Source organism: Dendrobates tinctorius, unplaced genomic scaffold (assembly GCF_039654945.1).
Source record: "Dendrobates tinctorius isolate UK_male_01 unplaced genomic scaffold, ASM3965494v1 ptg000125l, whole genome shotgun sequence".
In the NCBI taxonomy this organism is placed as follows: Eukaryota; Metazoa; Chordata; class Amphibia; order Anura; family Dendrobatidae; genus Dendrobates; species Dendrobates tinctorius.
This window is the reverse complement of record NW_027361793.1, coordinates 10,085,811-10,111,548: the sequence shown is the minus strand read 5'-3', so window position 1 is coordinate 10,111,548 and position 25,738 is coordinate 10,085,811. Positions and strand designations below refer to the sequence as shown.

Sequence of the window (25,738 nt, the reverse complement as noted above, 5' to 3'; positions counted from 1 at the left end):
GGAACTTTTGGATGGGGGCAGTTCACCTGTGGTGCATGTGCGAGTCATTTGAGTCTTAGTAAGGTATATAAGGCTGTTGGATCATGATCAGTGTACCTCCCCTGATGAAGCCGCATGGGTTGAGGCGATACGCGTGGGGTATGATCCTGGGTGTAGCACCCACTTGGTTATAGCTGTATTTTCACTGCGACCTTATTATTGGTTGCTCTGGAGTAATTTTTGTGTGGTACAATTGAATATTGGATTGTGGGCATTGGCCATATTGCTGTTGGCTTATTATGGCCTGTGTGCCCTAACCAGTGAATATTTAGGGACACATGCATGGAATTATTTCATGCAGTGATTGTGCAATATTAGGGCCCTTGGTCTCCATGAGCAGGTTTATGGGGTGGTTGTTGTGATTTATTGCAGTGAGGTTGGACCACATGGTTGATATACAGGTTATTACAGCATAATCTATAATTGTGATATGCCATACTTCACTGTTATATATTGTGGGATGCTTCATATGTTTTTATTATGTTTTTAATTGTATTGCTGCATCAATAAAACATTGTTTTTGTACTGGTTCAGTGTGCGCTATTTGCAGTGGTTCTTTTTCTTCTCTCAGCAGCCCAGTAAGTGACACACTGCTGGTATCGGGGTATCTGTCTCTACATTATACTGCTCTCAGATTAAGTCACAAAAACCCGGTGACAGATTCCTTTTATAGGGTTCCTGTCACTAAATTCATGCTTCCCAAATCAAACAAATGCAATCAGGTATGTCTATCTTTGTAACGCTACGGTGTTTCCGAGAATACAAAAAAAGTCAGCCAGGAGTCATAGGGAAAGTCTGCTCCAGTGCGGCCCCCAGATCTGTCAATCAAGTAGAGCAGGGTGGAAAGAAGTTGGCTGGGGCAGCACCAGTCTTGTCAGATATCTCCCTATGATTCCTGGCCGGCGCTTTTCAAACTGTTTTTTCTGAAATGCGGCAGTGTTTCAGAGACAGATATCATTGGCTGCAATTGTACAGCCAGGCTCTAATTAATGCTGTCTGTGGATCATATAAAATTAATTTAGTGACAGGTTCTCTTTTATATTTCCCATTCCACTTTGGCTAAATAAACGGCATAAAAAACCGCAACAAATACTGTATGTATGATTTCAGCCTTAAAGAGAATCTGACATCTGACGCATGCTGCCCAATTTGTGGGCAATATGTACAAGGCTTTGGTTATACGATTTCAGGTATGTTTCAGGCTATGTGCACACGCTGAGGATTCACCAGCGGATTTTTTCCGTGCGGATCCGCAGGTAAAACCGCAGGTAAAGTGACCTGCGGTTTTCCTGTGGATTGGCCAGCGGTTTTCCCCTGCGGTTTGACACCTGGACAATTGAATAGATGTCAAACCACAGCGGGATCCGCAGAAAGAATTGACATGTCAATTCTTTATGCGGATTTTAAAACCGCAGCTTTTCTGCAGTGAAAAAAACGCAGCATGTGCACTGCGGATTGTAAATCCCATAGAGTTACATGGTACTGCACACTGTCTGCAGAACTGCTGCGGATCCGAAGGGCCAAATCCGCTGCAGATCTGCAGCAAAATCCGCAGCGTGTGCACATACCCTTACTCTTAAATGCTGCGGTGTTTCAGAGAAAAATATACTTTTAGTAGCTGCAGGTGACTGGGCCGGGCGGCAGACTAGTCAGAGGCGAAAACCGGCAGTTTCTCCCCGCCCGCTACCCTAGGTTTCGGCCTATGTGCATGTATAAGCAGAGACCTGTCAGTGACTGTCAACAGGCGGGGAGAAGCTGCCAGGGACTCACCGGTCTGATCAGTCTGCTGCACGGCTCGGTCCCCGGCAGCTACTAATCGTATGTCAATCTCAGAAATACCACAGCGTTTCAGAGTAAAACTTACCTGGCTGGGAATGCACAGCCAGAGCCTGATACACAGTGCACGGATTGGGCAGCACGTACCACATATCAGACACAGTGCATTTTCATGGCTTTAGAACCTGAGCCACAGCACTGGATTTGAACTGATTTTAATGTGATTTTATGCTGAAGTATCTTTATTCCGGGAGATGCCGCTCTGCAGTATAACAGCGTTGCTTGCTTATTTTCAAAACTTTACTCTTATAGGAAGGAATCTAGGTATAGTGAAGTGCCGAGGATGTGTGCGCGAACATTCCTGCAGCAGATTCATGGCTATGACAATTTCCTGGCCTCGCACTCCATTGTTCATTATTTGCCGCAATGAATGTGTCACAGTAAAACTTTCTCTGTGAACGTCCCCAAATGTAAAATCAAAATCTGGGAACAAACAGCACCCTGTTCCCCTGGTCACCTCTTGTCCTGAAACTATTGCACATCAGCTGCTATTGAAAGGGGGTGTACTAGGTACAGATAATGAGTCGGATAACGAGGCACAATCACAGGCAATGTGAATAACACAGATCCAAGGACTTTCACGGAGAAGCTTCACATTTCATTTTGTGTGACAAGAAACAAAACAGAGGACAGGACACCATTTTTTACACAAATCCATCTGCTCTATGAAGCTTTTCAACTCTAATCTAATAAATCTAATAATAGAGGATTTTCAACTCATACGGTTTAAGATTGCCTGAATCCAAGACTTTCCTAACTAAAGTGCTAACTTTAGGGAACAAGATAAAATGTATGTGTGAGTAATCATGACTGAAGCCATTGTTCTCAGTCGTATCCATCAGTTCTACAATAAATGTGCCATTACTAGTTCAGGAAAAAAAAAGACAAAGGATTACGCCTCTTGTACTTGAGCATATGACGGGTCTACAGAAACACCAGGTTGTGTGGAGAAGTAAGGTTATGTTCACAAGTTGAGTTTTTTATTAATTTTTTTCTGCAAGCCAAACCTGCCCTCTTGGCAGTAAGAAACTTGCTTCAAAAAAAGCAAGTTTTGTTTAGTTTTGGTTGCATTTTTTGGTGCGTTTTTTTTACTGCGTTTTTGCCATGGTACATTTGTCTTTTGTGTATGCTGATAAAGTTTAGTGCAAAAATAATATCTGATTCAACTTCATCAGGTTTTGGCACCAAAAACACAGCAAAGACTGATACTTGCTTTTTTTCAGTGTTTTTTTTTATTTGCACCACCCATTACTTTCAATACGTAAAAAAGCTGAAAGAAGTGACATGTGCATTTGGCAAAGACCAATGTACGGCACAAAATACTAAGGACCAAAAAGCCAAGTCGTGTGCATGAGATATCTGAAATCTCATAGACTTTGCTGGTACTGTAAAACACAGCTGATAATTTGCACAAAAGAACTCATTAAAAAAAGATGCAAAAAACGCAAAGTGTGAACGCACCTATTGGATCTTGTACCATTGTATCAAATAGCGAGAGTTTCATCCCAAACTATCTTGCTGGATTCTGTATTCTGGGGAGAATATTTTGGTACCATGTCTTTCGTTTTTGCGCAGGTGACTTTTGTGCCAAATTCATAATTTTTGCTCTTTTGCTTGTTTTGTGCCTTTTTTAGTTAAAAGTTGCACAAAATGTCACACGTTAGTGTAGAATAGACTGTGAAAAAGACATAAGCACAAAAAAATGTGCCAAGGATGTAGTGAAGCACATTTGCGCAAAAGGTGTGCCACTTTTAAAAAGTGACAAGTGATCAATTAGGCCCAAAAATTGAATTGTTGTCTAACAACAAACACAATGATGAACAAAAATATAAAAATGGCAAACAGCTTTAAAAATGTGTTAGAAATGTGGGCAAAACAGATAATGAATTACCATAAGTGGGGAAAAAAAGGAAATGTGATTGTTAAATAACTGCTGTACCTCCTTCCAGCCTCCTGGGAGGTAACTTGTGAATGAGGTCTGTAGGATAATGGGTATTTTAATAAGATGGATATAGCACTTAATAGTTATTAATATTGTAAATATGACAATTATCCATTACTCAATAAATAGATAATTTCCAGTTTAGTGTGAATGTGAGATTAAACAGGACAGGTTATAATGAATAATGCATGATTTGGGAGAATAACTGTGGGAGAACAAGCTATTCTCTAGCATCCAGCCAAACTGTTGCTATGTTTTTGCTGGCTCTGCTTTAGACTTTAGCATTATACTGATGAATATGGAAAAACAAAAAAAGATATTTCAGACATGTCTAAGTGGAACGTATCAGGGAAAAGGCAGAGTTAAAATAGCTAAATAAGGTGCCAGACAGCAAAGCAAAAAAAAAAATCCTAAGCAGCATGATTGAGCTTTTACACTAGAGGACCCTCGGCAGCCCTGAAGACAAATCAAATATTGCTGACAAACACAATGACCAGTGGAAAGACCGGACAACTGAATACAAAGGGAGAGAGGCTGCTGTTGCAAAACTCCTCATTATTCCAGTCCTGGAGCACGAGTAAATATTCAACAACGGTCTTGGCAAGACATCGCATTTTTTTTCTGGTTTGGTTATAAAAGCATCTAAAGAAGAAAAACAACAAGCAAGTGGAGAGGAGGGCGGGGGTGAGTTGGGGGCGAACTTTGCATATTTGTAGGGCTGCAGAGTTACGGAAGTCTGCAGAGGAGTAGCTGCTGCCTAATTCACGCTGAGGCTTTGACATGAGAGCGATAGAACTTCTTCAGAAGTGTGCATTTTTATTTTATTTATTTTCTAGGTTTAAAAGCTCGTAAATCTGTAACTGATTTGGGCACAGAATACATGTGCCAGTCTTTATATGCCATTCCGGTTTCCATTATATAGGGCAGTTTCACACGTCCAGATAATTCCGGTACCGGAAAAACTGGTACTGGAGCTATCCGTGTCCGTGTGGATACATAGGCCATCCGAGTGTGATCCGTGTGCTATCCGTATGTCTGTGTGTACCATCTGTGTCCTGTCCGTGTGTCTGTGTATTGAAAAAATTGGTTTCAATGTTAACCCTATGACTTCTAAAAATGCACACGGATGGCACATGGACGCCATCCGTGTGCGGTACGTGTTTACACGGACCCATTGACTTGTATGGGTCCGTGTGATCCGTGCTGCTGCACAAAAACGGACATGTCAGCGTATTTTGCACACAGACGCACGGTCCGTGAAAACACGCTGACATCTGCATAGACACATTCATTAGAATGGGTCTACGTGTGTCAGTGTCTCCGGTACGTGAGAAAACTGTCACTACACGTACCGGAGCCACTGACGTGTGAAACTGGCCATATATAGCACCAACACATACAGAGAATACATCCACATTTTAGTATGTGAAAATCTCTACAATGAGCATTGCTTCCTCCAGCTACTCCTGTGCTGCACCATGCAGGCATGATACTCCGCACAATCCCTCCGCTCACATAGGTAAGTGGTGTCACTTTCAGCTCCTTATCCTGAACAACATCTAGGTCACTGAAAATGGCGGTTTGCTGAATAATCTTCCAGCTGAGAGCAATATTATGGGTAAGATCGGCTCTCTTTTCCCCAAAATATATGGTTTTACATAGCACAGAAATATTAAAGGGGATGGGATAGTATGTACACTACCTGGACTGCAGATATAATTATACATTTGTTTTTTTTTCAGAAAAGAAGCAAAGAAGAAGTATATAGTATGGTAAACGAATGACACCTGCGTCCTGTCCGTATGCAACATGGATAGTCTACAGACAGAACTCTTACCAAGTCATTGGTGTAGTTGCACATGTCTGATACAATTTTCAGAACAAACTGAAAGAAGATGGCATATAGAGTCAGCTACAACCCAGTGCAGAGTACAGGGTAGCACAGACACTAGGTTATCGTTTGTACATGGACTCTCTGAAGTGTAAAGTGCTGTGGAATATGTTGGCACTCTATAAATACAAATTATTAAAATTGTTTTATTTATTTTTTATTAAGATGCAATTGCATATTCTAATAAAAGAAACAAAATCCTTCACTTGTAACATTACTGGAGAACCTGTACTTTCAAGATACAACTATTAAAGCTAATCAGAGTGAAATGTTATTAAGAGACTGAGACGAAAAACTACACAATGGTTAAAGTCCTTAAACAAAGACCTGTTTCCCAGACACAGCCGCCATCAAAACCATTGGTCTGAAGCGTGGCACCATCTGATGCTGTAGACGACAATAGCAATTTCATATTATTACTACCTTTAATGTGAGATTTACAATGAAGTCATCTATTGCTTTCCTATTAGTGCTGAGATAAGGAGACGTCGTACATTACTGTACTGCATATTGATAAATTCATTTTTACTGACACACAATTTTAAGGTCAGCAGAGGTCAAAAAATCCCCTGTGTCTGTATATAGCTACTAATATTTCACAGAAAACAAAAGGCAGGCATGTTGCCCATTAGTAAGATAGGACTCTTTAACTTATTGGCTACGTGTTTCTTATATGTTAGTAAAATGTCTATGAATTATCCAAGCCAATATCCAACAACCTGAAAATCAATAAAGCTCTCTATGCAAATGTAATGCAAAAGTATTTTCAATTACTTAATATTTATGATGTGTCAAGGGTTAATGACGCACAACAAGTAACACTTGCCACAAGAAACTTAGACATATCTGACTCACCAGACACACATAAGACTGGTGATGATATCTGCCTACCTCCAGAACATAACCCACCCACTCAAGATCTATAACTCTATCATATAGGCTAAATGTAAATTCTCAATCAAAATAATTCCTAAGTGTTATTTTTTTATTTATAAAAGGTAAGCTAAATCAATGTTTAATCACTTACCTGCAACAGAGATCAACCGATTTAATATTAAAGCCTAACTTAAAGAAGACCTGTCACCTGTTCAAAACAATTGCTTTAAATACATTGTAAAAATCCCTGTGCCCCCTGAATCTGCAGTTTTTTTCTGTTTTGAGCTGCGTCGCTCCATTGCAGAGATATTCACATTTGTTACTTTTGACGCACAGCATGTGAAATTTCTGCTTGTAGTGCAACTGTGAGTTCTTCACAGTCTTCTCTGGAGGTGGCCACTTTCACTTTGCCCTCTGAGATGCTTACGATCTTAGCTCGGCAGCAGATCAGATTGCTAGACTGCTAAACCAGCTGCTGAGCTATGATTGACAGCATCTGGGAGGAAGGGGTGAAAGTACGTCTCCAAAGTAAATTGTGAAGAAATTCCCAGTTGCACTACAAGTAGAGGTTTCACATATTGCGCTTCGAAAGCAACAAATGTGAATATCTCTGCAATAGATTGATGCAGTACAAAGCAGAAAATATACTCAAAATCAGGTGAGCTCAGATATTTTTTACAAGGTATTTAACTCAATTTTTAAAGAGTAACTGTTGTTTTAATTTGTATTTCATAAATTAATAGTACACATGGAAACAAGCAGGTTTGTAATATATCTTATCAGATAAATTTGCTTCTGTCTCCTCAAGGATTGGTCTTTCACTCTCAATTCCTGGTTACAACCTATAATTATTGAGAATGAATAATTATTTCAGGAGAAAGCTGCAAATTTCTATACTAAGACATATTACCAAGTTTCTTATATTTACATGTACTATTGATTTATGAAAGAAAAATGGAAACAATGGCTACTATTTAACAATTTCATCTAAAATCCATCTTCCCATTCTCACTCGGATCCAGGAAGTTAAGGTAAGCCATTTCATACATCCGTGTTTCACGATCCAATTACACAATGCGATGTACAGACCAACTGCAGGTGTCCTGACCCGAACTCATCAGCCTCATATATGACTATAAAACTGTTGAATCCAGATCAGAAGATCTGCGACTAGTCTGTACAACGCAATCCATGTGTGGGGACTGAGAAACATGGATCTGTGAAATGACTGAGTTTATAGGCAGGCAGCTGACGATCTAAAACCCTTCTTCATGGTTAGCAAAAATCCTGAAAAGGTAGAAATCGTGTCCAAAAATGTCTGACATGTCAGTGATTAAAGGATATCCAGGTGTGGAGACCCCAAAGGTGGAACACAAAGCACCGAGTGCTGTGGTCCTTCATCTATGATTCTACTCTCTGTCTCTTCTGGGAGAAGTGGTCTTTATAAGGTATGGACCATATTCTTTCTCAGAGCCTCTGCAGTATATTGCTCAAAAGAGCTTCAGAGGAACAGTGCTGAGCAGGATGCTACTGCCCCTTTGCTACAATGATTGGTGGAGGTATAAGAACAAAAAACCCATTGATCAAAAGATCAGTTTTTCATGTCTTACTCTAAAAAGCTGAAGCATTTTAGAGAAAACATAGTTGGAAAAGCCAATCAACTGGAGCAGGAAGGCGGGAAGCCGGCTGGGGGCCACGCTGGAAATGTAAGGTCTCTCCCTGTAATTCCTCCTGCCTTCGCTCTGCCCGGCACCAGTTAATTGACAGGCTTTTCCCATATGTGTAAGGAGGGAGAGACCTGTCAATCAATGGAGAGAGGCAGGGACAAATCTGGCAGGAGCAACACCAGACTAGTGAGGTCTCTCTCCATAGCCCCCAGGCGGCTTTTTAAACTTTGCGTTTTCTGAAACTTGATGCAATTGTGCAGCCAAGCCATGAATAATACTGCATGCATCTAGTCACAGGTTGCCTTTAGCTGCAAAATTCCTCAATTTCTCTCTCCCGAAATCATCTGTCAATGTAAAATCAGGAGAGCCTCACAAACATTAGATGACTGAGTGATTCTGTGAAAATTGGCAGGTTTCGCTGACTTTTCTCTGTGCATGGGGGTCTTATAGTTTATGCACCTGACCTGTTTCTAAATTAATTAATTGTAAATGCAAGTTATACATGATGCCATGCTTACCTGGATACACTGTTGGTTTGGGAAAAGCAGAGATCGGTTCTAGAATGGAGAACAAAAAATGTTTTCTTTTAGTTGCAGTTCAATCATCTGAACAGTTATGTTTGTTAACATTATATATGTATTATTTCATTTTACACTGCTATATTCCAAGCATTTATGCTCATGTTGGTACACGGCCATCATAGATATCTTGCCGTAAACCACATTAGTGAGTTAATTTCAGATACAAGCACAATCCTCCCTCCGGATTCATTACATTTCATTTAATATGCAATGCCGATGCAAAGCATGTGTGCAAGAGATGCGTATTGATTAGACGTTCAGTCCATGAAACGCAGCAAACACTCACTGCTGTGTCATCTTTAAATGGGATAAGACAATGATGCTCTCATGGCTACCAATAATAATACACAGTACCATATCTATTGTTATTACAGAACTACAATTCCTGTGATTCTAAGCGTGCTCCATGGGTTATACATCAGTGTTGTATAAATATTTGCCTACGATAAAAAGACCATGCTCAATCGATGCCATCAAAGGATTGTGACATAGAACATATAAACTTCTGCACTACTGAGGGTAAAAATCTATGATCAATAAAGCATTCTTAACTGAATAGACAATTATTTCCCTGAATCTCAATTTTCACAGTAAAATAAAAGAGGGACTAAGGTGGAGAGATAATTTCCAATACGAAGTTAATATTTTTAATCTGTATTGTACGTTTCGGGAAATGATACAATCCTGTTTTTTAAGGGACTTTAACGTTGTCCTGGTTATTACTCTTTGTCCTTAAATTGAATCTGTCAGTAGGATCGTCCCTCTTAAGCCAACTTTATGGGTATGTATGTTTTCAGGATGCTGAATAAAATGATACCTTGATATCTGTGATCCAATGTCTTATTCCAGAGAAATCCACGTTTTTGTTAGATGTAAATCATCTGTTCAGGACTATGGGCCGGACACTGATCTGCCTGTCAATCTGCCTCCAGAGGTTATTGTAAATAAAAGAGGGCATTACAGTGTGGACCAAGTAATGACTGACACTTTGCTAATGTCACACAGCTCTGCACTGAGATAAGAACTAACACAGTAGAGCGGGAGCGAACTTTGTCTCCTTACAACCATTTTCAGCACCACTTGTCCTCTCATAGTGCTGGAAGCTCTGCTGCAGACCAGTCTTGGAGTATAACTAACACAGTACAGTAGAGTTTGTGGTGTAGTGACCACTATGTCAGCTAGGGGGCGCTGTGTGGGTGTCCCAGGACGGGTGTACAGCCACATTCAGTGTGGTAACAGGAGCAGGGTCCTAAATGACCATTATGGGTCTCAAGGTGGGTGGCCTTGGGATGCAGGCTCCAGGGTGTATTGATCAGCAGAGGTACTGCTGATCTTTCTGTTACACTGTGTCAGGGAAGCCTGTGTGTGTCTATGTGCAATACAGCCTTTAGTGATATCATGGCCATGTGATCACCTGTGGGTGTGGTTACAGGGCTATGTAATTGAGGTGTTTGGCACATGTGAGTGTGTGTGAGAGAGTCTGTCAGAGGGTGGACAGACTTCCCTGTGTCCAGGTGGGACACTACAGAGAGTGGCCTGTGTGCTAAGGAAGGAGAAACCTTTTCTGTGTCAGCGGCTGCAGAGAGAGCGCTGCTCGGGACATTGCCCTGGCCGGTGTATTAGTTGTATATGGGGAGGACTACACCTCCCAGCATGAGCTGAGACTCTCAGTCCGAGTCTGAAGCCACGGACGTTTATGATCTTTTTGGTGATGTGCTGAGTTATGGTTTATGAAGCAAATAAACCTCATGGACTTTGGGAAAACCTGCCTCATAATTGTCTCCCGCTGCACCTAAGCGAGTCGAATCCCTACAATTGGCGGAGAACGCGGGCAGTGATTCCCAGAAGCACGTGTGGCAGTGCTGGCGATTCTGAGCCACGAGAGCAGACGGTCTGACAACCGTGAGTAATACTGACCGAGGTCAGAGAAAGTGACTATTAATATTTGTGGGATACCTCTGAGGAGAAGAGGCGTCCAGGAACCTGTGTGGCCGACACAGGTAACAGACAGGAGTCTGTGTTGCGCTGACCAGGGTCAGTGAGAGACTGTGTTCCTGGAGGGGTCAGTGAGCAAGGTCCTGGAGGGTCAGTGTTGGGAGATTCTGCGAGAGGAATCGGATCCCTGGAACACGTGGTATGACCTTGGACCTGGTGAGGCGTGAGTGTTGGGCAGTCTCAGGCGGAGACGGATGTCCTGAAGAGCACCCGCTGAGCCCCTGGACCTGGTGAGACCGGTGTGTTGGGAAACCCTGGGAGGAGGGCTGCTCCCTGAATAGCACCTGGTGTGCGCCTGTGTGTTGAACGGTCTCAGGCGGAAACGGTACGTCCTGAACAGCACACGGACAGGACATGTGAGAGTCTGTGCATGTGTTTTATTTTTTTTCTTTTCCTGTACAAAACCTGAAGGTGCTTGCTGTGGCTCAGTGGGGTCACGAAGGTCTCGCAGCACAGGGACCTGGTGTTTTCTTTTTGGGATCTGCCCTGGGAGCATTGGTAGCAAACGCTGTCTGTCTACGCCATCCTGCTGCAGCTTTATGGCATGTGACTAAGCGGATACAGTAGTTGTGGCTTTACACAACTATTGAGGGGTGACAAGCGGCTTCCTGTAACCTGGCGGGGTTACGAAGGTGACAAGCGGCTTCCGGTGGATTGGCGGGTCCACGAAGATGGTGCAGCAGGAGCTGCAGTGACACCAGCCGCTGTGTGTGTGAACAGCAGCCGGAGGTGCCGATGATCGGTGACAGCAGGAGCTGTGGTGGTGCCAACAAAGACTTGTGTGGTATCGTTAAAAGACAAACTGTACTGTGTGAACTGTGGCATAAGAAGTTCTGCAGAACGGACATGGGGAAATCCCAAAAGGGAGTGGTAACCCAAAAAGGGGTAGAGTCCCAAAAGGGGGCGGTGACCCAAACTGGAGTGGTAACCCAAAAAGGGGTGGAGTCCCAAAAGTGGGCGGTGACCCAAAAGGGAGTGGTAACCCAAAATGGGGTGGAGACCCAAAAAGGGGCGGTGACCCAAAAGGGAGTGGTAACCAAAAAAGGGATGGAGTCCCAAAAGGGGGCAGTAACACAAATCGGAGTGGTAATACAAAAAGGGGTGGAGTCACAAAAGGGGGCGGTGACCCAAATTGGAGTGGTAACCCAAAAAGGGGTGGAGTCCCAAAAGGGGGCGGTGACCCAAATTGGAGTGGCAACCCAAAGTGGGGTGGTGGTCCAGAAAGGGGCCAAGTGTGAAGAAGTGACAGCACTGGGTGACTCGGTAGGTATGTCTGGAGTACCGCAGTGTATGTGCAGGTCTTTTTCAGAATGTGGAATATCCTTTCCGGGGAGTAATGACGGGCCACAGATGTGTACAGTGATGCTGCACCAGGAAGGAGCCTTTGGTCGGCTGGACTCAGAGAGTCAGGTGACTCTGACAGGAACTCTTCTCGTTTTCTCTCTGTCCGAGAAAAACGTCAGGGTTCGCTGTAAACACGGGGTCACGGTGAACTACCCAGTAGACAGAGTAGTGTTTGAGGGGACCAAAGGTGGTGACTGCCAAGGCGGAGGAATACCACAGGACTTAGTCTATGCCTGGGAGAGGGGCCGGGACTTTCTTTTGTTTGATGACGATGGAGATGCTTCGACTGTGGGGCCAGCGGATACTGAGACAGTGATGGCTCCTGACGTGGACAGGTCAGAGGTAGAACTGACCGGAAGAAGGACATCTGCCAAACTTACGGACCTGACGTCTCGTGATAAGACAGATGGTGGGCTGGGAGATGAGACGACTGGACTAGACACATTGGTGCTGGACGGTAACTGGAGGGTTCACTCAACTGGTGTGACTGACCCAGTGGTACCCTTTGATATAATTAAAGAGGTAGTGGTGAGACACGTGCTGGCCAAAAGAGAACAAGATCGTGAGATACAGCTGACAAAGGAGACTGTAACAGAACATGTCGAACGGGAAAGGGTCCTGAAGACTGTAAATCTCAGGAAGATGGTGAGCCAAGAGCTGCACAAGACAGTCACCCGGTCTTGGCAGATACCTTGAGGGGAGTGTCCGTGGGGAACCCAGAGCCATCTGTCCAGGATGAGAGCAAGTCCATGACCTTCAAGTGCGTGATGGAGGTACCCGAAGACGTGCGAGAAGCATGTGCCAGCGAAGGTGTGCATGAGACATTTAAAAAGGCAGTAAAGGCCTATAGTGTGAGCTGGGCACCAGAAACAAACCAGTTGTTGATACTGGCAGAAACGGAAGACACAGAGAGAAGGGTGGCTGTCCTGAAGGAGATGCACCTACAATGTCTCCGCACGAAACAGATGCTCGTGGAGCGTAATAGGAAAGCCGCTCGACGTCTGGAGCTTGCAAGGGAAGCTCAAAGTCGGCTGGGCTTTGTGGAAGACATAATTCCGGTACCCAGAAATCTGGTGGGGAAAGTCGTTGGCAGACTTGGAAAGGTGATGCAGGAGATGGTGAATCGATCCAGTGTGAAGAGAGTGAGGATCCCACCTGCTGGTGAAATCCAAGTCGTTGTTGAAGATCACATGGTTCCTGTCATTGTGGTTGGTTCGGTGGAAAGCATTGGGAAGCTTCGCATGCTCCTGGAATATCGGGTAGCGTACCTGAAGGAGATTGAGCAGCTAAGACAGGATCGACTGCAGATGAATGAGCAGATAGAGAACGTCAGGTGGCGTCCACCTCCAACCCAAGGTGTAAGGACCCGAAGGGATCCTCCAAGGAATGAAAGGACAGGTAGTCGAAGGCAAGAACGTCAAGAGTCCGCAAGTGGCCGTTCTAATCTTAGTGACATACGAACGAGACCCGGTGGTGGACATAGCGACATTGGGTCAAACTCAGACCAGCCAGTTAGCCCAACTGGACGTGGGACTCATGACCGTACGAACTGGGAGAGCCGGCCAGTGAGAGAAAGGTCAGGTGACGGAGCGCACTGCAGACAGGTGGAGACTAAAGAGTGTCTGGTAACACTGACGAACGTTGACGGGAAGGCCAAAGCCCAGGGCCGAGATACTGACCGCTGGGGGCGGGGGAGGCCTAACGTAAATATGATGCAGTATGACTACCGAAACAGACGGAGATGGTCCTCTCGACTTGTAGGGCAAGGTGACATGGGTGCCAGGTCTTAAGATACCTGGTTGATATCATGTGTTCAACCCCACAAGTTTGAACAGAGAGGGGAGGTATGTGGTGTAGTGACCACTATGTCAGCTAGGGGGCGCTGTGTGGGTGTCCCAGGACGGGTGTACAGGCACATTCAGTGTGGTAACAGGAGCAGGGTCCTAAATGACCATTATGGGTCTCAAGGTGGGTGGCCTTGGGATGCAGGCTCCAGGGTGTATTGATCAGCAGAGGTACTGCTGATCTTTCTGTTACACTGTGTCAGGGAAGCCTGTGTGTGTCTATGTGCAATACAGCCTTTAGTGATATCATGGCCATGTGATCACCTGTGGGTGTGGTTACAGGGCTATGTAATTGAGGTGTTTGGCACATGTGAGTGTGTGTGAGAGTCTGTCAGAGGGTGGACAGACTTCCCTGTGTCCAGGTGGGACACTACAGAGAGTGGCCTGTGTGCTAAGGAAGGAGAAACCTTTTCTGTGTCAGCGGCTGCAGAGAGAGCGCTGCTCGGGACATTGCCCTGGCCAATGTATTAGTTGTATATGGGGAGGACTACACCTCCCAGCATGAGCTGAGACTCTCAGTCCGAGTCTGAAGCCACGGACGTTTATGATCTTTTTGGTGATATGCTGAGTTATGGTTTATGAAGCAAATAAACCTCATGGACTTTGGGAAAAACTGCCTCATAATTGTCTCCCGCTGCACCTAAGCGAGTCGAATCCCTACAATTTGAACCTTGTCTCATTGCAAACATATTTGCAGTGATGTCAGCTCTGCTGTATTACCCTTCCTCCACACACTGGCTGCCTGTGAGATGGAAGCTGAAGCACTATGAGAGCACACCTGCAGTGCAAATGCGTTAGTACAACACAAGTGTACTTTGTCTCATTGCAGTGTTAGCTCTGCATTACTGTGTTAGCTCTGCCATTACTGTGTTAGCTCTGCTGTACCATGTTAGCTCTGCTGTACTATGTTAGCTCTGCTGTACTATGTTAGCTCTGCTGTACTGTGTTAGAGCTGCTGTGCTGTGTTAGCTCTGCTGTACTAAGATAGATTTGCAGCACTGTGTTAGATCTGCAGTACTGTGTTAGCTCTGCTGTACTATGATAGATTTGAAGTACTGTGTTAGATCTGCTGTACTGTGTTACATCGGCTGTACTATTGTTATCTCTGCTGTACTGTGATAGATTTGCAGTACTGTGTTAGCTCTGCAGTACTGTGTTAACTCTGCAGTACTGTGTGAGCTCTGCAGTACTGTTTTACATCAGCTGTACTATGTTAGATCTGCAGTACTGTGTGTGATTATGAGAGCAAAGTTTCAGTCACTACTTGTCTCTCATTGGTAACACCCCCTTTCATTTAAAATAATCTCTTGATTCTCATACAAATCAGTGTCCGGTCGATAGATCATAGCAGCTTATTTACGTATAGGTAAATTGTGGATTTCTCTGGAATAAGACATCGGATCGCACATCAAGGTATCATTTTATTCAGCTTCCTATCACCTACATGACCATATAGACGGCTTAGGAGGGTCGATCCTACTGACAGATTCTCTTTCAACCCAAGATCAATGGGTAGGAGTCTTATAAGATTATGGCAATTTACAATACTAATAGGGTTTTTCTGATTTTATAAATAGTATCACTTTGGGTCATTAGGCTCTATGTAAGTGCCAATGGTTAACCTAAACTCAAAGTTGCCAATGCGTTATGTTGCATCACTCATAGTAAGAGAAGGGTTAAAAAGCAGTTTTAATTCTCCATCGACGTTTAAATGTGAAGATTGCTGAGCAGCAGCTGAATTGCATCTCTTGGGAGAGGATGGTAATGTGAACATGGCTGAGAATGACGATACATTGATACAGTATTTTACATCTTTCTGTTTGTTGATAGCCTGATGATGTATTATCTCATCCACTGATACTACACTAAAACTTACAGCATAGATACCTCACTGGTGGACGGGATATGTGGAAGCTTTTAAACGCTTGGTTCAATATTCAAGGCTCAAGTGGACTGTAAAATTTTACGTTCAATGTAGAATACATTTCCACAGGTCTGCTACTTTGTGGATTACTTGAAAGGTTTTCCAGATAGTCGAATCCTGCCCCAACACCCCATAATATCAGACATAATATCTTTTGGCTCATACCACGTGATATAAGGGGTTGATGAGGAACCACACATTTAAAGAAAACTAAAGTCCCGATTCATGAAGACTTGGATGTAATACATCAGTCTTAACGAGCGGTGTGCAGAAATAAGATGCATCAATTCTTTTTTATGCGCACGTCACTTAATAAATCTGTCTAACCTTTTCAGTGGCGTGCGCATCCATGTACCTCGCCAGATACATTACTCCAGTCAGGGATTGTTCAAAACTGGTGACAAAATGCTAAAAGTCACAACAATTTTGTTGAACTTCGTGTTGCACAAAAATTTTGCAAATTTTCAAAGTGTTTTATGCTGGCTTTCTGGGGTAAACACTTTGTTGAAGGGGGGGGGGGCTAAATCTATAAACCAATTTTCTCTAGTAAGGAGCCAAGTGCTATTCATGAAAACAACAATGTCAGCAAAAGAAACTCCTTAACCAAAGAAGAGATTGGGATTTTAAATAGGTAAAAAAAATCTAATAAAGAGGTCAGCAATACATTAATATTCTTATATAAGACATTGAGAATGCAAATTGGGCCTTTGATACATCTCTAATGTCAGAGAGCTCTTCTGCACCATCGCCCACTTTAACCAGCAGCCTGTTATACTATACATCACATTGCGATAATATTACTATAACAGCTTGGGTCATGCTATGGGTCTTAGAATCACAATCCTCTTACCCATGCAGTTTTCCAGGGGGATATCATTAGCTATCCGAATATCATCCACAGCAATCTCTCCTGATTGGCCCTTTCCAACTATTCCTTCTATGACAACCTGCAAGAAAAAAAAAGAAATATGTAAAGATACATATCTAATAATCTAAGCAATTCTTAGGAGTAGGGACTGTCATTTGTTGGTACAAACTACTGTAATATCCTCTACATAGGATTGTCATCCAGTAGTGACCAATTTAAAGAAACACTCCCAACGAACATTTTTATTGCTTAAATGTGTGTGTACACAAATTTAATGTAGTGTCAATATGATAATATACTAATCTTCCCCTGCTCTCTCTGGGATCCAGTGCCGTTCTTCTGCTCTTCTCAGTGACATCACCACAAATGAGACCTGCCAGCTCATTCTACATTCCATGCATGAGCCGGAAGTCACTGTAAAGGTACTGTCACACTAAGCGATATCGCTAGCAATATCGCTATAACTTGTGACGTTATAGCGATATTGCTAGCAACATCGCTGTGTCTGATACTTACCTACGATCCGCTCCCCCACTGGTTATCGCTGATCGTGCGAGAACGTCCTTGACCGCTTCTCGTCGTCAGCTTCCTGCGGCGCTTCCTGTGGAGAGACGATCGACGAGCGTGGAGCCGGGCAGGAGGACGTCAGGATCGCCTCGTCAGACAGGTAAGTAGCGAACCCCGACCCCTGCGATGTCGCTGGTGAGATCTGCCTGTGTGGCAGCTCACTAGCGACCACTTAGCGATGTACCAGCGATCCTGACCGCGTCATATCGCTGGTTGGGATCGCTGGTACATCGCTAAGTGTGACAGTACCTTTACAATGAAATCCTATGCAGCCTAATTCTGACTCTCCATAAGCTTACATTGTAGAAGCCACTTCCGAGTCACGCAGAGCACAGTGTGACCTGGGGAGTCTGCAGAGGGGTGACTTGTCACTGAGATGAGGAGAAGAACGGCACCGGACAGCAGTGGTAAGTGAATATGTTAATACACTCATACTACTTTACATCCATATACCCATTTAAACAATAACAATGTTAGTGGGAGATCTTCTTTAAAGTATACAATCAAGAATAAAGGGGTTGCCCACCACTCAGACAATGCTATTCTCAACTCCTGCGTTTTCCCCCAGTTAAATAATAACACTTATACTCACCTCCGGTACCAATGCCATTCCAACGGTGTGGGCACTGGCTCTCCCAGGGCATTGTGTGACATTGTTATGTCACACGGTCTCTGCGGCCAATTAGCGCAGGTTTGACTCTCCCCTTCAGCAAATCAAGAGATCTGGAAGAAGTGAGAGAGAAGCCAAACCTCTTACTTCCCCCAGATGTCCATAGAAAAGGAGAGTGCAGTCAGCAATGATTAGCGTCAGGGATCGAGTGACATAAAAATGTCATGCAAGCCCCTGGAGAGCCACTGCCGACATCAATAGAACGGCACCGACTCCGGAAGAGACTATAGGTGTTATTATTTTACTGGGGAAAGGGATTGAGAAGGGGTTGTCCAAACAGTGGACAATCCCTTTCAAATAAAATATGTTGCCATATGTCACAATACAAACTGCCTAAATTATTAAATAGATCTACTGATGAGGCTAAGGTACTTACTGTGAAAATAATAAAATATACGCAATCTGTATTAGGAAATCTGATGACAGTTTCCCTTTAAATGATATAAATTTCAATTGATTACACGTATTCAATACATCATACAAACTAGGCCGCCGGATCTGCCTGTGCCTCTCTGGCATTCATTACCTAGTGTTATGTCTACTGTTTCACGTTTTAGTAAACTATCAGTAGAATGTCCATTTATCTCTTTTCACAAAAGGACAGATAGTGAATGGACGGACTGAATCCCTGCTCTTAGTGTCAACAAATATTCTCTACCTGTTTGCATTTAATGTAGACAAAGCAGATTGTAACTTACATCTCTCCCCCTCCTGCCATGCTACGACTTGGCTCGCAGTCAATGCACCGACTGTTTTGTTAAATATAGTTCTACAGGGACGGCGCTATGTACATAATTTATACTCCGGATTCATTTTTGAGTATGTGTTCAGTAGAACCGTGTTGCTAGTGGCTACCAAGAAAAGCACAAGGAAGCCTGCTGCTGCACATTAGCTGCAGGTCTCTCCGACTGAGGACGCAACAATTAGAATTTAAAATGCAATTTCTTTCCAGCACCGACACTTCCTCACTCAGAGCTGATTAATACAGTTGCTTACCTCTTCAATAATCAATGCAATCAAGCCTTAAAAGCAACAGCACAGGAAAAAATGACAGCTTAGCCTTTTAATGGGAAATTATAAGAAATGCTTTCAACTTTGAACTATACCCTTTCCTTAAAGGGTCATTAACATAAACAGGAAAATGATTACCATATTTAATTAGATGTCAAATATGGCTGCCTAATCTGGAATCCTTTTCTTTACAGCAAATAAAAAAATCAGTGCCTGCAGCTCAAATTAGACTAAATGAACAATGAAATCTTGCAAGTAATGCGGCATATAGTGACATTTCATATTCCTTTATTTACACACACTAATCTGGCAGATGAGTGAAAAATTCATATCTTAAAATTGCCATGTGAACAAGAAATTAGCGCTAATAGAAAACTGTAAAAAAAAAATATTCCCCAGATGGAGAATGTTATACAGTATGCACCAAACCCTATATAGCTAAGCTAACTGATTAACACAATATATTTTCTCAGCTACCTATAGAATCAGTCATGTGCCAGGTGTAGGCACACATTATATCATATTCCCACCTTATTATCACCTGCTTGTATCAGTCAGACTTCTTTTATACATTTTCAGCTATGTACGTGTGACTGTCATCAGGACATACACAGGAAGTCATTGACATATATCATTTTGCAGATTGTACCTTACATACTTCACATTATTTCCCCTTCACGTTTCATCCATAGATGTGTTAATTTGCGCAATAATTAGCAGTAACTCCCTCAGCATATCTGCCACATCATTTGCATCAATTATATTTGCGGAACTTCATTCAATCACGTAGAAAAATTCACAGATAAGGCGCTGATCACACTGCCATCAGCAGTCTCAGCAGATTCCCTTTAAAGGGCACCTGTCACCAGAAAAGTAAAAAAGCTATTAGCCTGTAGACATGGGGTTAATCTGCAAGTTAATAGTGTGAGTCACAGGGTCGGCACTGGCACTGGTTCAGTCACTGCTCTAAAGCAGCGGTTGTAATCACACCCCCTGGACTTGACTGACACTGGCTCTGCATTAGGGGCGCAGTCACAGTCACTACTCTGTGTACTTAGAACAGTGAGTGAACCAGCGCCAGCGCCGCCCCCATGACTAAAACCCAAGGCTGCTGGGGAAAATAAAGTTAATTTTCTCCCCGCAGCATTTGCCTAACTGCCGGAGCCAGGCAGAATAAAAACGCAATTTTTTTTTTTTTTTAAATCTGCCGTACTGTTCCTGTTACACTAAACGACACACCAGCGATCCCGACAACGATACGACCTGGTCAGGATCGCTGGTGCGTCACTACATGATCGCTGGTGAGCTCTCTAACAGGCAGACTCACCAGCGATCAGGACCAGCGAGGACGCTGGTAATCAGGGTAAATAGTGGGTAACTAAGCGCGTGCGTCGCTTAGTTACCCGATGTTTACCCTGAATACCAGCGTGCTCGCACTGGGAGCTGGTATCCAAGGAAAACAGCGGGTAACTAAATCGTATTTACCCTGGTTACCAGCTCCCAGCGTCTGTTTACAGCGCTGGGAGCTCGCTGATCGTTGGTCTCCCACTGCCACACGCAGCGATGCGTGCTGGCCAGCGGGAGACCGACGATCAAAAAAATGGCGTTCAGCAATACCCGGCGGGGGGGGGCGGTCGCTGATGCGTGCCACACACAGCGAGATCGCTGGCGAGATCGCTGATGCGTCACAAATTTGGTGATGCATCAGCGATCTCTTTAGTGATCTCGCTTAGTGTGAAGTACCCCTTACAGACATGGGACTTTTTATTTACTGCTTCTATTTATAGTTTTTAAGGGGGTGTGGCTCACAGGTAACTATGCAGAGCACGCAAATGACACGCCCCCAGATAAGTGCCACGCCCTCTTAGTAGAAACCAAACACATTAACATTTACTAGAAAGGCTCGTATCTCTGGAACCATATGACGTAACAAAAAAATAACAATACTCAGGGGAGCAGTGGGAATAAGATAAGAGCAAACACTGCACATTTTTGACTTGGCAACAGGTCCACTTTTAATACACCCATGGCACCACCCATAAATAACGTGTGTGTATATATATATACTGTACTATGCGGGAATGCCGATGCGGTCTCCAAACTATTGTCTTTCTGCTAACGTTATCAAAAGGTTGACAAAACATGTACAGTTGTGTGAAAAACTGTTTGCCCCCTTCCTGATTTCCTATTCTTTTTCATGTTTGTCACACTGAAATGTTTCAGATCACCAAACAAATTTAGACAAAGATAACACAAGTAATCACAAAATGCAGTTTTTAAATTAAGATCTTTATTATTAAGGGAAAAAGAAATCCAAACCTACAGGGCCCTGTGTGACTTGCCACTTAAGTGATTGCCACTTAAACCTAATACCTGGTTGGGCCGCCCTTAACAGCAACAACTGCAATCAAGCATTTGTGATAACTGGCAATGAGTCTTTTACATAGCTCTGGAGGAATTTTGGCCTACTTGTATTTGCAGAATTGTTGAAATTCAGCCACATTGGAGGGTTTCCAAGCATGAACCACCTTTCTAAGGTCATGCCACAGCATTTCAAACGGATTAAGTTCAGGACTTTGACTAGGCCACTCCAAAGTCTTAATTTTGTTTTTCTTAAGCCATTCAGAGATGGACTTGCTGGTGTGTTTTGGATCATTGTCCTGCTGCATAACCCAAGTGTGCTTCATCTTGAGGTCATAAACAAATGGCCAGAAATTCTCCATCAGGATTTTTTGGTAGACAGCAGAATTCATGGTTCCATTTACCACAGCAAGTCTTCCAGGTCCTGAAACAGCAAAACAGCCCCAGAGCATCACACTCCCACCACCATATTTTACTGTTGGCATGATGTGTCTTTTCTGAAATGCTATGTTACTTCTACACCAGATGTAATAGGACATACACCTTCCAAAAAGTTCACCTTTTGTTTTGACAGTCCACAGAGTATTCTCACAAAAGTCTCATCAAGATGTCTGGCAAACCTGAGATGAGCCTTTATGTTTTTATTGTTCAGCCATGGTTTTTGTCTTGGAATTCTGCCATGCAGGCCATTTTTGCCCAGTCTCTCTCTTATGGTGAAGTCATGAACACTGATCTTAACTGAGGCAAATTAAGCCTGCAATCCTTTGGATGTTGTTGTGGGGTCTTTTGTGACCTCTTGGATGTAATTTTGCTTGGCCAGCCACTCCTGGGAAGGTTCACCACTATTCCATATTTTTGACATTTGTGGATAATGGTTCTCACTGTGATTCACTATAGTCCCAAAGCTTTAGAAATGGCTTTCTAACCTTTTACAGACTGATAGATCTTAAATAATTTGCTCCTCGTTTGTTCAAAAATTTCTTTGGATCTCAGCATGATGTCTAGCTTTTGAGGTTCTCTTGGTCTACTTCACTTTGTCAGGCAGTTCCTATTTAAGTGATTTCTTGACTAAGAACAGGTGTGGCAGTAATCAGGCCTGGGTTTGGTTGGTGAATTTGAACTCACCTTCCCAAAGATGTGATAAACCATAGTTAATTTATGTTTTACAGGGGGGAAGGGGCAATCACTTTTTCGCACAGGGCTCTGAAGGTTTCGATTTCCTTTTCCTTTAATAATAAAGACCTTTATTTAAAAACTGTATTTTGTATTTGCTTGTATTATCTTTGTCTAATATTTTAATTTAATTGGTGATCTGAAACATTTAAGTGTGACAAATATGCAAAAACATAGGAAATCAGGAAGGGGGAAAACACTTTTTCACACAACTGTAGGTCTGTATATGTATATATTATATACATATTAAAGTTATTAAACAGCCTCCCAAAGAATGACCCAGTCACTTCTTTCAGCTATTTCACAGCTTTGAAAACTTTATGCAGTTAAAATAAGGTAAAAATAATGACTATTTGCACAGCAAGTTGTTCATTATTTTGAACGTTTATTGAGCGGTTTATAATTCAGACTTCAAGCACAATCTGCCTGAAAAAGTCACTGTGTGCACATACCTTGGGAATCAGTGTACATCTGGACTGTATTCACTGGAAGTGACTATTTGTCATTACCCAAGATGAAATACAGGAAAGGCCATAAATAAAAGAAAAGTTGTGGTCCATGTTTGTCTGGCATACTTTAAGCATAGACAATGCATGCCTTATGATGATAAGGACATTACTACATGGAAGTATATGTAAACAACATTCCCTTCCAGATGAAAACAGAGCAGGGCCCCAAAGAGTGTATATATTCTCTAAAATGGAAAGCAATTCCATTCCTGTGTCTGCAGAACATATCACATCCAACAACTGTACAGAAAGCTGCAGAATTATTAGGAAGAGAAATAACAGATATTTTTATTTTCGAAGAATGTGCAGCATGATGCCCATAGGGGGCTCTGTTTCACTGAAGTCTGTAGCTTTGATCCACTTAATCAAGCATGTACTGTATGTTTGTAAATAAGTACATTCATAGAGACCTGACCTGGTGGGGGAGGAACCTAGCGGTGAAATTGTTTACATTACCTAAAATTCTGTATATTCTCAGATGCATACCACTTCCTATCTCCACGGCATGCCTAACGGCCATTCAGTCGCAAATAAACAATATTATTTGGAACCACAAAAAACCAAGAACTGACACCAGAACATTATTCAAAAAGAAACTTCATGGTGGATTTAGTCTTCCGAATATCTCCGCTCATTATTATACTTTGTTAATTAAACAGAGTATACATTGGTTATCAGACACGAGTGTTCCCGCATGGCATGACCTGGAGGTAGACATCAACAAAGGTAATCATCTCAAATCTCTGGTTTTCAAAGCCATATCTAATCTGACTACAAATAACCACACTCACCCGATATTTCAGGCAATTTCCTTGGCCTGGTGTAAAATCTCTAGATTAGATGGCCGTAGCCAAAAAATGTCCACGCTGTATAGACTACCTTTAACCCATGTCTATACATTCTTGGGAAAAAACTACACCCCCTCACTGGGCTGACTTCAAAATAAATAGAATAGGTGACATCTTCAATGGCCCCAACTACTTGAGTTTCAGTTTAATAAAGAATAACTTCAAAGTACCTTCTTCTTTCTTCCATGAATATTTGTTACTAAGAGAACATATCAAATTATTCTTAAGTAATAAACCTAGATTTACAGAGGCGTCTCTAAAAATTTTGGTTAACCTGCATCACCAAATCTTCTGGGGACATAAATTTATTTATGATTGTTTCAACAAAGACTTGTCTCTTACAAAAAGCGCCCATATGCTCACTTGGGAGAAATCTCTCAACCTCACTACCTCTGCAGATGAATGGGAGGAAACATTTTCATTATCCAACCGGTCTACGATATCTATGCCTCTCCTGGAATCACACCTCAAGGTATACACCAGACGGTACTATACACCATCTAGACTAGCTCACATAGATGTCTCCAACTCCCCACTTTGTTGGAGAAAATGCGGCTGTAAGGGGGATTTATTACACATTTTCTGGAGCTGCCCTACTGTTGTTACCTTTTGGTCAGGAATTTCCTCTATAATCACCAAACTCTCTGGTTCACCATTTACCTTCACACCACAATTAGCCCTGCTCTCTCTGAATACCTCTGCCTTAGATAATTCTCTTCAACGAATTGTTATACATATTTGCATGGTCGCCAAAAATGCTATCGCCTTTCACTGGAAAAGTCATACTTTACCTGATGTTGACTTCATTGTCAAACTAATTACACAACACAGAGACCTCGAACTTAAGTTCGCTCTGTCCAACAATAGTTTCGGCCAATTCTACAGAAAGTGGCACAAATGGGATCAATCTTTCCCTCCATCACTTACCTGATTAGCATTTGCATTTATATTTAATTATTCTTGGCCTCTGTATTATCTTATATTGGTCTTTATAATGTTAAGGTCAAAGTCATGTTCTATCATAGCACTGTTTGCTTCTATTCTGTATACCATAGTTTGTTGTTTACAATGCTATTTTTTCAAGGGCTGCTTCCCTTGCTTTACTTGGGTCAAATTGTTGCTGCCTTGCAAATTTATGTTTGTTGTTATGTTTACTGCCCTACCCTTACATCAACTCCCTCCCCCCCCATCCCCTCTACCCCCCCCTCTATACCCTTGTTAAAAATAAAAATATTGGAAAAGTAAATAAGTACATTCAGATAAAAGGAAAATAAACTGACTATACAGTGTTTCTTTTTAGACATTTAACTAGTCATTGTTGTTATTACCCTCGGATATGGAACATAATACATACATGGGACTCAATTCATCAAGTCTGGCATTGTTCATGCCGGTCTTGATGAGAACTACTTGCAAGTGGCCACCTTAAATAACTTTTCTCATGATTTGATACACCTGGCTATGAAGTTCAAAGCTCAATGAGGTTACAAAACCAATTTAGTGCTTCAGGAAGTCAGTAAAAAGTAGTTAGGAGTGTTCAAATCAAGAAAATGATAAGGGTGCCCATACTTTTGCACCGGTCAAATTTTGTTTAAATGCAGATTGCACATTTTCTGTTAGTACAATAAACCTCATTTGTATCCAGAAATATAACCGAGTCCATCAGTTATTAGATATATGAAACTGAAATAGCTGTTGCAAAAACCAAAATTGTTATAAAGAAAAAAGGTTAACATTAACAGGGGTGCCCAAACTTTAACATATGAATATATATATATATATATATATATAT

General features: G+C 42.5%; 1 protein-coding gene across 2 annotated transcripts in view; it reads right to left on the bottom strand.

Moving 5' to 3' along the window:
- The window catches only part of NRP2 (neuropilin 2), a 192,326-nt gene that overhangs the window by 17,809 nt on the left and 148,779 nt on the right, over positions 1-25,738 (bottom strand). For both annotated transcript variants that reach the window (XM_073541876.1, XM_073541877.1), the window contains exons 14-15: positions 16,790-16,886; positions 8,770-8,808 (exon numbers count right to left, since the gene is read on the bottom strand). In XM_073541876.1, the coding sequence (XP_073397977.1) occupies positions 8,770-8,808; positions 16,790-16,886 (136 nt within the window). The remainder of the gene's footprint in view (positions 1-8,769; positions 8,809-16,789; positions 16,887-25,738) is intronic.